At 40.7% G+C, this 12,830-nt stretch overlaps 1 protein-coding gene across 1 annotated transcript; it reads right to left on the reverse strand.

Annotated features, from left to right (window-relative positions):
- Window positions 1-274: 274 nt before the first annotated feature.
- edn3b (endothelin 3b) lies at window positions 275-9,855 on the reverse strand. The gene is made up of 4 exons (XM_055223174.1): window positions 9,537-9,855; window positions 9,241-9,454; window positions 4,289-4,420; window positions 275-2,613 (listed from the first exon to the last, which is right to left on the reverse strand). The coding sequence occupies exons 1-4, from the start codon at window positions 9,613-9,615 to the stop codon at window positions 2,565-2,567; spliced, it is 474 nt and encodes a 157-aa protein (XP_055079149.1). The 5' UTR covers window positions 9,616-9,855; the 3' UTR covers window positions 275-2,564.
- Window positions 9,856-12,830: the final 2,975 nt, after the last annotated feature.

Genomic DNA, 12,830 nt, shown 5'->3' on the forward strand with positions numbered 1-12,830 from the left:
CAACAGCAAATTAATTTATACAAAAAAAAAAAAAAAATGGGATTAAAAACCAAATGTCACAAATACAATTGTGTTAATATGAAGTTAAAATATTCATGTTTTATTTTACAAATGTATAGTTTGTCATTTAAAGTGAGTTCTTCTGTTGCACCACCAGGTTAAAGATTTGGACTGGGTAATTTATTATAATCAGACCATTTTGGAAGAGACTTTTGTCCAACCCAGCGACGCCAAATGAGCAGAAAAACATTTAATCAAGTTGGAAAAAAACAATGTTGATTTTAATTGGATCGATTCAAACCACAAAAACACCAGTGTTTTTCATGACATATTTAAAAACATGTTTTTGTGACAAATGTGTGGATATTTTTTTTATAGTTGAGAAATCATGAGCCCTGATGCATTCTTGGCCACTATAATTGTCAGGTTATTACAAGTAAACGCCGTGTGAGTGAGCCTGTGGGAAGACTGGGATGATTTTCAGATATCTTTTCATGGAAATATCCTCAGTGTTTAGTGACCACATTTTGCAAACGGACCGCCACTAACAAGCACTTATCCACTTAAGGCCCTGTTGTGGCGCAGTGGCTATAATCTGATAAACGTTTAGGACTTACTATTGGACATAATGGTACTGAATGAAACAGGTTATGAGAAAATAACACAGCATTTTTTAAAGTATTGTAAATCTGCCAGTTTAGCCAGTGCAGCCAAACCGCAAATAAACACACAGCTTTTACATACAGCATTGTATTTGTCAGAAAATGAAAACACGTCAGTCCGTCGGGCATTCTTGGTCAGCGAGAGGGTACGTGGGGTCAGGAGTAGAAAGCTTGCCCTGAGCTGAGGCAAATCCTATTTTTTATTTGATTATTTGTAACGCCGTTAGCAGCAGACCTGTGTGCGGTTATGCTGAGCGCTTAAACCCGAGGCCAATGGAGAAAGTCTTACAGTACAGTAGAAGAAACAATAGACGTTTATTAAGGAGAAACCAGCCAAATACAACTCAGAGAATCAGCATCATCACGACTGCAGTGTTTTGTGAGCTTAGCACTGCTGAGTTAAACCAAAGTTTCAGTTAAACGAGTTCATTTTATGTCTGTGTAATCCCTCAGTCGTCCAAGTCTGAGCCATAGCAAGAGACGAAGTTTAAATCTGTCAACTGGACAAATCGTTAGACATTTCGCTGCTCATCCAAGACGCTTCTTCAGTTCTAGCCAGATATAAAGCAGTGTCCACCAGAAATCTGACCAGACCGTTTTTTTGCAATAAATTCAGTTTATTGACAATATAGAGAGATTAACTGGTGAGAAAGCATTTAATATGTGCCAGAGGAACATAAGACGCCGTTTTACAAGATAAATGCCACGTAAATTTAAAAAGTAAACCAAACTGAAGGCTTCACGTTCTAATCGAATCATTTTAATCTGTTTTTAATTTGATGTGTTTGCTTCCCAATGATAAAACGCTAGAGCACATGTGTCAAACTCAAGGCCCGTGAGCCAAATGTGGCCCTCCACATCATTTTATGTGACAGGGTAAATTAAAAGGTATGATGGTCTTAAAATGTCGTTTTATCAGGAGATACGCAGTTACACAGCCACATTTTTACATCTAGGCAAGTTCATATGCAATATTTGTAACTTGAATGAGTAATAAATACAGAACAGTGAAGATATCTGTGTAAACCCTCAGTCGTCTAGGTCTGATCAATAGCTAAAAGGCGAAGTTAAAATCTCCAGCAATCTGACCAGAACTGAAGAAGCGGCTTGGATGAGCGGCGAAATGTCTTCACTTTTACAACGATTTGTCCAGTTGACAGATTTTAACTTCGCCTCTTAGCTACAGAACAGCGAATTAACAAGTTAAAAAGTAGTTAGATTTATTTTACATCAGAGCAGCCATTTTGCTGATGTGGCCCTCGGTGAAAATGTGTTTGACAGCCCTGCGCTACAGATTTGAAATGGTGCTTGTTATAATCTTAAAGTATTTTGAATATATTTGTTACTTTTATAGGAAAAACTCCAGTCTAACATCCACATGCAGTCGTTTGGCCGTTAGACTTATGGTCAACATTGCAACCCTGTGGTCCACTGCTTTTGAGGTTGAAAATGAAACGCCCTCGTCCTTAGCGTCTCAGAGACAAACGTCTGCGTGTGTGGTCCATTACGAACAAAATTGACCAGCTGAATCATCAGGGACGCTCTTCGCAAGTCTTCAGATCGACATTAGCGCATTCAATTTCTTTAAGTCTATGAAAGTAATCCGCACAAGCCTTTTAAGATAGAATAGAAAAAAAAAATGGCCTCCAGAGATCTGCATTTAATTTACTGAGGAGCGGAGGCAAGGAGAGGATCTATTGAAACCGGTCGGCCTGATGGAACTTGCTCCAGAAATTATGATAGTGAGGAATGCCGGCAAAGTCCAACTCCAGATGTTCCTCCCTTTAGCGCGAGTACCTGGAGCGAGGGTGCCAAATGCAGAAGGGGTGAAGCCAAAAGGGACCGTGTGGGTGTGGGCTGCAGCGACCCATGACCAAGAGACTCTGGGTGGGCTTCAAGCTGTCACCCTCCCCCCGCTCCCCTGTGTACACACCGGGATGGCACTGCAGCTCTGTGGGGAGAATAGTAAAGAGTTTTCACACACTGAGGTCCAAAAGTGCATGGGGTTTCAAGGACAAGATCAAGAAATATGACAATTTGGACAGTTTTGGTGATGCTAAGTTTACTTCTTTGCTTTATGAGTGGAAAAGAAGAGTTTCTGCAGGTGCGTCCAAGGTCAAAAAGTTACTCATGTCAGCCCTTGGGAGAGTTTTATAAATCCTACACATATTTTATTTCTATTTCTTTGTCTTTCTAATACATGGAATCTAAGACTAGTTTTCAACAGCTGCAAAGTTATTAATTAAAACATGCAGTAAAAAGTACTCCTTAGGGTAGTTAAGGTCACTGCAGCAGGACGCCTGAGATCCACCAAAGCCTGGTCTGAGGGACGCATTTGGGCTTTTTACTCAGACTTAGTTATACCAAACTTAAAGCATATAAACTGAAAAAATGACCTCTTAATTGCAAAGTTGATAGATAATATGATCTGCACTTGTTTGTTTAGTCGATTCATTTTAGCGTGCATTGATTTGTCTTGGTTTGGTCCTGGGTTGAGCCCATTTAGTCCTGATGTAGACTTGGTATGGACCTGTTCTAGTCCTGATTTAGTCCTAGTTTTAGTGTGTATTTGCATGCTGTATTGTCTTTGTTTGGATGCATACAAATGGTTCATCTCCCTAAAATAAAACATTGTATAATTTACTGGTTGTGACCTAATACACTTTGCCCACGTGCATTAACATGTGGGCAATTATATTATCTTAGTTCATTATTGTACCAAAAGGTTTGTGTTGCGGAGAAAACTGGCCTGATGTAACAGCACTTGAGTCTTCGAGTTAAGCCAGTTCTCTGGCATGAGCCCAGAACTCACACACTGTTCATCTCAATGAAAATGACATCTATCTGGCTTTATGTACTGAGCCGGAGTCCAGTTTCACAACGCTACAGCTACTACTACTACTGCTACTACTACTACTACTGCATAAAAAGGACCATAAATAGCAATAGAGAGGATTTTTTAACTTTCTAGTGTAAACTATCTGATCTGTCAGTAAAAGGTTTAATGATTTTAAGTTTACATCTGTAAAAAATAGGTAAGACTGACCAGTGGCAGCATAAACGTCGAAAAATCCTAGGTTAATAACTTACTAAAACAAGTAATCTGGTCTTTTCGTGAGTAAAAATACAAATGCAAATATGATTTAAACTTGACGTGTCTAAACCTTTTGCACTGAGAGCCACATGTGTAACGCACTGATCTGTTTGACTTGGCCACTGCACCTTTAGTAACGCCGAAACAGGTAAGATTTGTGTCGCATCGTGATCGTGATTGAAGTTTATGAAGGTGGAATTTAAAATATGCAGTAAAAAGTAGTCCTTATGATCATTCAGCAGGACAAATATTGATCTGCAAACCACATTTAGCCCCCAGTCATAGACACTTATCATTTTATAAATATTCAATCAAATTTAATGTTATTTGGCCTTACTTGGTCCTGTAGGCCATCTCAAGTACTTGAAGTTTAAGAGCTTGGGTCAAAACAGGTTGGGCTGCTTTGTTTTCTTTTTTTTAATGTTTATCCAGCTTTTCATGCATGGCAGACATAAATCCAGAGCAGGCTCGATAAATACAGGATACCATGGACAGTAAAAGACGTCTTTGTGCTGTAACATGTATAACTAACCTTGACTGACAGAAGTCTCTGCACTGCTGGTCTGCATCAGCCACAGCACAGAGGCAGCGGGGAGACTCCACAGTTTCCCTTCGCATCCGCTGTGGGGCTTGGTAACTGGACATCCCATATGGAACTGTGCGTCTGAGGAAAAACACACACAGGATATACGAGTGAAGGGTTGCACAAGAAAAATATGTTTTCGTGCTACGTTTGTCCCGGGTCACGTGATGCAGCAGGACGTGCGCGGTAAAAGTGAAAGACGTCCAAGTGTAAGCCTTTTTATTCCCTGTAGGTAAAACTGTAATCGTGGGGTTTAACTGTGTCGATGTAATCAGAGGCGGCGTAAATAACGTCTTGGCGTTTGGTCCCAGATGATAGCGAGAAATTGAGTTTGAGCTATGACATGTGCTGAGGTCGCGGCCACCTGTTGGGTCCGGGTCAGAACTATTACATAATACAAACATGTGTAGTACGGTAAAAATGGTACATTAAAAGTTACATCTGAAACCTATTGAACTCTAAAGTTGTTTGTCTTTCTGGTCACTGGTGTTGGCGTATTAACGTACACCAAAACAATGGATAAAAATACATGTATAGCTGTTTTAACCTGTGGTCTGATGTGATTTAATTTGGTAAAAGTATTTATTTGTGCTGCTCTAAAGCTTGGATAAACTGAGATACTTGTGTCAGGAAGAGCTTGTCTCTAGTGTCAAATGTGTCTAATGGAAGAAGAAGAATTGAAAATGACTCGCCAGGTTACTATCGTGCTTTGTGATTTACATACTGCCCATTTTGCACATTTTGACTTGTAAAATAAAAGCCAACGTTAAATATTATTCTATGGATCAGACCTGGACGACTGAGCGACATCTTGATTTGGATAAATATAATTACTCACGTCCCTTGGCCATATAACATCTGCACATGTGATAGATGAAATGGCTGATAATCGTAGCTAAATCATTGTGAAATAACAGCCCTTTTGATCTTTTGTAACGTATGTATTCCACAGGAGAGGGAAGATGAAGAAAAAATGTGTCAGAGCACTCGCAGAAGTGCTTTGTACAGACTATCGATCCTATTGTGCTTTTGACCTTCCACTAAATGAAAACTATAACCTTTGAGGGTAGACAATAAAAAAAATCCCTGTTGGTTCACAAGTCCGGTCGCTCAGGTCGATAGTTAAAAGCTGCTTCTGATGGGAAACAATGAGACAACAGTGTAAGGGGTTGTACTTCTGTTGTTACGCAAGTTGTTAGTCGGTGGTGTAGTGTTTGCCATAGACTGTATACAGAAGCGGACTAAGTGACTGTGACACCGCACATACCGTTCAGCTCAAGTCAAATGAAGCTCATCGAGGCTAGCAGCTATACGGGCGAATTTGGAGCCATGTTGCATATTTGGGATTCCGACGGTGAGTATCATAGCAACCAAAGAGCCAATCCGGAGCGAGGCTGATGTAGATAACGCCAGTTCCTTAGCAACGCTGTCAATCAAACCTGTTGGCAATGCTGGCAGGAGCAACCTTGGCGAAAAAAGGCGCCTGATTTGTCTGTTATTGATGTTCATATCTTGAGTTGCGGACAAAATAGTGAAATAAAAACACCAGGATCATGTAGAGTGGGTTAACCCTCTGATGCATGAATTATGAAAGCGTTGGTCAAGATTTTTTCCTGAAGTGTTTTTATTCTTCTCAGGACATGAAACAACATTTTGAACTGCCTGTAAAAATGAATTAACCTGTGTTCTATTGTAAATACTGTAAATATATAAACACATGTTTCTTTTTATGCTTTCAAAAACATTTCAACAATTTTTGGGAAATTTTAACACTGTATAGGCGCAATGTTTAGGCCTGAATAAGAAAACCAGAGGAAATTTACTTGTAGTTACACCGACTCACCACTGAATAGACCTCAATGGAGTATGGCAGCAGAGAGCACTGTAGACGCTGATATGCAGTTCCACCACATAACACCAGAGGGTTAATATGAACATTTTAAGAGCAAAATGACGAATCTGACAGCAGCAGTTACAGGGAGAAAGGCGTCAGTTTTAATGTAAAGTGAATTGGAGCCAGAGTCGATACAGCTGGAAGTGCGCCCATGACCACTTCCTATTTGGAACGCAGCGGCTAGCAGGTTAGCTATGTCCATTTATAGATACAGTCCGTAGCGGTTGCACGTACATACGAATTTTGCTGTGCCATGTACGTTCATTTGCCAACGTCTCTACCTCTATCATTATTTCAGGTGACGGCTGTATCCAAACATGCCTTGAGGATAGAGGATTTTAAAAGATAAGACACGTTTGCCAATCACAAGCTCGCACTTGTCAAAGATGAAATCATGATTGATGATACTCAAGCGCTGTGAAATAATATACGATACTGTCAATAAGCTTTGTGTGTGCACTGGCATATCTTCTTACACAGTCAAAGAGAAAAACAGAAAATTAATTAAAATTGAGGTTGTTATGGATGATGGTTCGTAGGAAATCCTGTTTATATGTAACTAAATGAACATTATCTTCAGATCGTGTCCCCGCACCAACAAAGTGATGCAATATTAATCATTTTCCAGTGTTTGGACCATAGACTGTGTGTATAAATGGACATCGCTAACCTGCTAGCTGCCACGATCTAAATAGGAAGTGAGCCTGTGTGCGCTTCTGGCTCCAATTCACTTTACAATGAAAAACTGTCACTCCTTTCTCTGTAACTGCTGCTGTCAGACTCGTCATTTTGGTCTTAAAATGTTCGTATTAAGCAGCTCTACATGATCCCGGTGTTTTTATTTCACTCCATAAATCCTCGAGGTTGTCCCCGCTAGCGTTAGCAACAAGTTTGACAGACAGCATTGCTAAGGACCCGCACCATGCTAAACCAGTGATGCAGGTGGGTAAAGGCGCTACCTTGAACAGCTTCACTCTGGATTATGGTTGCTATGATACTCGCGGTCAGAGTTTCAAATGTCTCCAAATTCGCCGCTATAACTGCTAGCCTCAATGAGCTTAATTTGACTGGAGGCGAACGCTATGGGCGACGTCACACTCACTTAGTCCACTTCTTTATCCAGTCTATAGTTTGGACTCTGTCTGCGTAACTTTATCGCTCTATAGTCTAGATCAGGGCTGTCCAAACTACGGCCCAGGGGCCAAATGCATCCCTCAGATCAATTTTTGTTGGCCCTCATGCCTTCTCTTAAACTGGCCCGATTGACTAGGAAATATTTTTTACTACAAACTGATGAGATTCTACCTCTATAACCTGAATAACATCACCTTGCATTGTGACACGGGCCTAACAATAATCTTCCAAGTCTTATTAAAGGTACAATGTCTCCGTCAAACCTGTTGAATGCACCTCTGCTTCAAATATGTTTCAGTGTGCGGCCCTCGGTGTAAAAAGTTTGGACACCCCTGGTCTAGATGGTTTATGTTGGGTTTTTGGAGAAGTCAAAACTTAAACATCTCAGACGTTGTAATGAGTAATCGATAAAGGAACTAGCAGAAACAACCCTGACCACTGTTGCTATCTTCAGGTCTGACATGTAACCTCCGAACCTCAAGCTACTTTTAATCCAACCAGAAACGTCAACCATCACTTCTGGTTGAGTTACATTAGAAACCATCTTCTTCCTTCATTACATATGCAGTGTGCAAAATCAATATAAATCACCCTGGTAAAAAAATGTCAGAGTGTCTAAACTTGCCGTTACGAGGCATGTTTACCGGCAACAGCTAGCAGCATTTTGGCACGAGAAAACAGGCACTGCAGAAACTATGTAACAGCTCTGCCAGTGATTGTAATATGAGGTTAAAGGTGCCAAAGGATGGAGCCGTCAATCAAACCAAGAAGGTGTCAAAAACTCATTTGAAACCTGTCAGACCCTAAATATTTCAGACTCATTAAACTTTGAGGCTGCATCATAAAACGTGAGACATAACATTTGCTATCTATGATCAAGGGTTAATCATCACCTGTTCATATTTTGAGAATTTTCATGAGCGAAATCACACGTCAGCTCATAAAACATTACATTGTTATAACTTATGACCATTCGCTTGTTAAGGTAAATGAAAGCCGTAAAAAAATTCTGTATACCTGTTTAAACTGCAAGTTGAATGTGTTACAGCACGAAAATGTGTTAGAGATAAAAGTACTTTTGATGAATAGCTAGACTCATTATTTCTAGTCTGTGTATTTTTATTGGCTTTAAGTACTAGATGTGTAAAGAGCGAGTACAAATAGCCCACAATAAAAAAACATAATCGTTAACGTGACCGACCCAAGAGCTTTGCACGACAGAGAGTAACAACGAAAGGTAAAAAACAGCCTGAGGATTTAAGAAGCACATGCAATCAGAAAGAATGAAAAAAGAACAAAAAAAGCATACGGTACGTTTATTTTAGGACTACACAAGAACATAAGAACATCAAGAAGGTTGCAGTCTCTTACGTACAAGAGGAACTCATCACAAATACAAACAGAGCAGAGCTTACAGAGCTTATTTTCTCTCAGAAGTTTCTAGTCCGCCAAAAAGACAGCTCATATTAACGTCTCCTGATAGATCGCCGGTGCCCCCGTCTACCTGTGCACGCTCAGATAAAATGTACATACGACAACCGTGTAATATTTGATCGATGACTTGTCTCACGTTTTCCTTAGAACTGCCCGGTCTGCTTTCCATCGTTAAACTAGCCCAGCCAAAACTTGACCCCTGCCCCTTGACCCCTGAAGCTTTGTGTGTTTTACGCTACCTGCTGTTACTTGAACCTTGACGGTGTGTCGCGCCTCGGGGAGCAAGATTCGGCGAGTGACTACGACATATCCCGCAAGTCCAACCACTTAATTTGTCAGAAGCTCTAATTGGCACCTTTGCGTTCCAACTTCAACAGAGAATTGAAGTATCGCAGCCTGTCGACGGCTTACTCGTGTGGAAAACAAAAGTAGTACTTACTCTGGAGTGTTGACCCAGATGATATCAAGATGGCAGTAGTAAACACATTCACGGTCCATATAAGAATAGCAGGTGCAGCGCTTGAGTCTTGGCTTTGCGTCCTTTATCCGGGACATCCCCAAGTCTTCAGATCCCCCAAATCCCGTAGGCCTATCATTTGGGATCGCCCCTGCTTTGACCTCAGGGATGATCTCACTATGGGACACCCAGGCACCTTTTGAGTGGACAAGACAATAAGTTAGAAATGACAAAGATCACATCAGACGCAGATCTCATCTCAATAGTCCTCAACCTACCTTGCAAAATTAGAAAGAGCAGTATCTTGAGTAGCATCTTTGAAGGAGTCCTCGTGATCTTGAACAATAATAATCCCATGGTTTTCCTGAATTAGTCACCTACGAGTAACGTGCAAGACTCCATTGACTTGGCTGTCCGCCTGTAACTCATCTCCCGGTATTATTCCTCAGGCAAAAATTGTAATCGTGGTCACGGAATCCGGTTCAAATGGGATTGTGTCGTAAATGTTAAATACCAGAGGCTTTTTGAGCTCTTAAAAAAAAGAAAATGTTAGATAAAATAGTCTCTCAGAAGGAGGTGTGAAGGGATGCTTCTTCAAACTCACTCTGTTTGCACTAAGGAGATGTAAGTTTCAGGATTTTGGGGGGGAAGTCTCAAGTCCACGCCCCCGCACACTCTCTATGTAAAACACTGCCCCCGACCAGCCGCACACAGCAGCCTGTTGAGTCTATAGTGATGGATGAGATCCCGCTTCAGGTTGTGCAACAGCAGGGAACCCCTTCAAACCATAAGAGTTACGTTAAGTCACAAGTGTTAGCGTGCAGCTGACAGTTATGTATCTCCATACCCAAATGTGAATAGAGTTAGTGTTTGCGCTCAAGACAGAAGAACATTTTAACAACATCAATGTCTTTGTGTCGCTGCAATATTCCATAAATCATCGAACTGCATCATAACTGTCAAACAAGAATGTACTGTTTTTGGTCAGATTTTAACAATAAAAGCACTGGAGTCTATACTGGCTAAAATTATAGAAATAAACACAATTTCAAAAGTTAAAGAAAAACTCACTGAAGCACATGACCACACTGAAGCAAACAGACACACTGAAGAGCACAACTACACTGAAGCTCACAAGTACACTGAAGCACACGACTACACTGAAGCACACTACAACACTGAAGCACATGACAACACTGAAGCACACGACAACACTGAAACACATGACAACACTGAAGCACACGAGTATACTGAAGCGCACGACTACACTGAAGCGCACAAGTACACTGAAGCACACGAGTACACTGAAGCACACGAGTACACTGAAGCACACGAGTACACTGAAGCACACGACTACACTGAAGCACACGAGTCCACTGAAGCACAACTACACTGAAGCGCACGACTACACTGAAGCACACGACTACACTGAAGCACACGCGTACACTGAAGCGCACGACTACACTGAAGCACACAACTACACCAATGCACTTGCACAGTCCACTGAAACTAACACTTCTGTTTGTTTACAGTTTCTGTTTGTTGGCTCGGTCTGTTAAACTACATTAAGTGTGTACTGTGTCATATTTTACATAATCGTTGAGGCCCCTAATCTACATGAATATGACTCGTGTACAGTTCTCAGTGTAGTTCAGTTGACCGAACTACACTGAAACTAACTGAAACTGTAAACAAATAGCTGTGTTAGTTCTTTCCTCCCTTCAGACAGATATAACGCAGTGTCCAGCAGTAATCTGACCAGAACTGAAGAAGCGCCAGCCTCAATAAATAAGGTTATGCTGGTTATGCAAAACTCTACCACGTTCACTGTAATGGAGAATCAAACTACACAAACGTATTACATAAGATGGATTAGTAAAAGCCTATAGTCCCCCGCAGGCTGTGGTTTTTGGTTTAGAAATCCTAGTATCACTTCTACCGGAGCTAAAAGGCACATCTTTAAACTCTGGCAGCTTTCCATAAGTTTGTAGGAAAACATAACCACAGTATTTTCCTTCGCTGTCTCGGTCCACATTTGTCACACACAGTTTACTTCATGACAGTCAACAGATGTAGTACTTCAGGGCGTTTTGCTTTAGGCTGAACTTCATGTCAATTCTCCAGGTCCAACTTATCACAACAATCTTGCGAGCAGTGGTAGAAAAAGTATGCAATTTTGTTACGTAATTAAACGTACACATACCAGAGCGAAAAAATACTCAAGTAAAAGTATCACATTAAAAGATCAACTGAAGTAAAAGTATTAAAGTACCTGTTTAATAATGTACTAGGGCGACAGTAGCTTAGTTGGTACAGTGTTTGTAGAGAGATGTATCAACATTTCTTTATTTTAATCGTAATCAGTGACATTAAGTAGTTTCAATATTATCGTTTATCGTAATATTTCTCTGTAGCGATGGATCGGGCTTCAAAATGTGTTATCGTGACAGACCTATGTTCTGTCACTGCTTATAAGATGTAATTTTTCTGGTACGCCAAAACTGATATTAAATACAGCTTTTTACGTTTGAATTATTGTTTTTATTTCCCCAATTTTTCCATTTACACCTCACAAGAGAAATAAGAAAAATATGAAAAATAAGAAAAAGACTAAAAAATACTACACATTTTTGGAAAGGTATAAAGAAATGGAAAAACTGGTGGTTAAGTGATACTGCATATCCCACATAGCAACTGAATACATGATGTGCTCCTCTGATTTACTGCCCTGTATATAAAATGTATAGCTGTCTCGTTTATCTGCAATCTGATACAAGTAACATTTTCTTCAAACACCTCTTAAAAATGGCAGCAGCAGCTGAAGTGTAGCTTAATTTACTGATCTTTGGCAGACAGAAGCAGAATCTGTCTGCCCGAGCCCTGAAGACTCACATTACTTTGATGTAACTGTACACAGTGTTATCACCGACAAAGGGAAGGGTTCAAACGACTGAGATGAATGAGAGCCAGTGTCGTCTAATCTACTTGTCCAATAACACATTTTAAGCGAAACTCATAGACTGCATATATAAATGGACATACCGAATCTGCGAGCCGTTTTCTGATCATGGGCGCACTTCAGGCTCCATCAACACCAGTTCATTTTCTATTGAAAAACTGTGGCTCCTCTCTCTGTAACTGCTGCTGTCAGACTCATCATTTTGGTCTTAAAATGTTTGTGTTAAAACGCTCTACGTGACTCTGGTTATTTCGCTATTGTGTCTGTAAAGCTATGAAAATAATATAAACACATCTTAGACAAATCTTGCTCCAAGGTTGCTCCCACTAGTCTTAGCAACAGGTTTGATTTAAAGCACTGCTATGCGCCTGCTCCCTGCTAAACCAACAGTGTGGGGCGTTACCTTCAATAGCCTCGCACTAGATTGGCTCTTTGGTTGCTATGATACTTCCACCTATCCATACATTTTCTTCTGCTTATTAGGGGACAGCAGGGACTCCCAGACTTCCCCCACCCCAGACATGTCCTCCAGCTCTTTCGGTGGAAACCCAAGGCCTTTCCAGGCCAGCTGAGAGACAGAGTCCCTCCAGCGTGTCCTGGGTCTTCCGCGAGG

Source organism: Periophthalmus magnuspinnatus, chromosome 7 (assembly GCF_009829125.3).
Source record: "Periophthalmus magnuspinnatus isolate fPerMag1 chromosome 7, fPerMag1.2.pri, whole genome shotgun sequence".
Taxonomy (NCBI): domain Eukaryota; kingdom Metazoa; phylum Chordata; class Actinopteri; order Gobiiformes; family Gobiidae; genus Periophthalmus; species Periophthalmus magnuspinnatus.

Bases quoted from the DNA above. Each gene is read 5' to 3' on its own strand.
- edn3b (XM_055223174.1), bottom strand. From the start codon at position 9,615: ATGGGATTATTATTGTTCAAGATCACGAGGACTCCTTCAAAGATGCTA. The intron at 4,421-9,240 runs GTAAGTACTACT...GTTTTTCCTCAG, and splicing joins ATCTGGGTCAACACTCCAGA to ACGCACAGTTCCATATGGGA. The intron at 2,614-4,288 runs GTTAGTTATACA...TTCTCCCCACAG, and splicing joins AGAGACTTCTGTCAGTCAAG to AGCTGCAGTGCCATCCCGGT.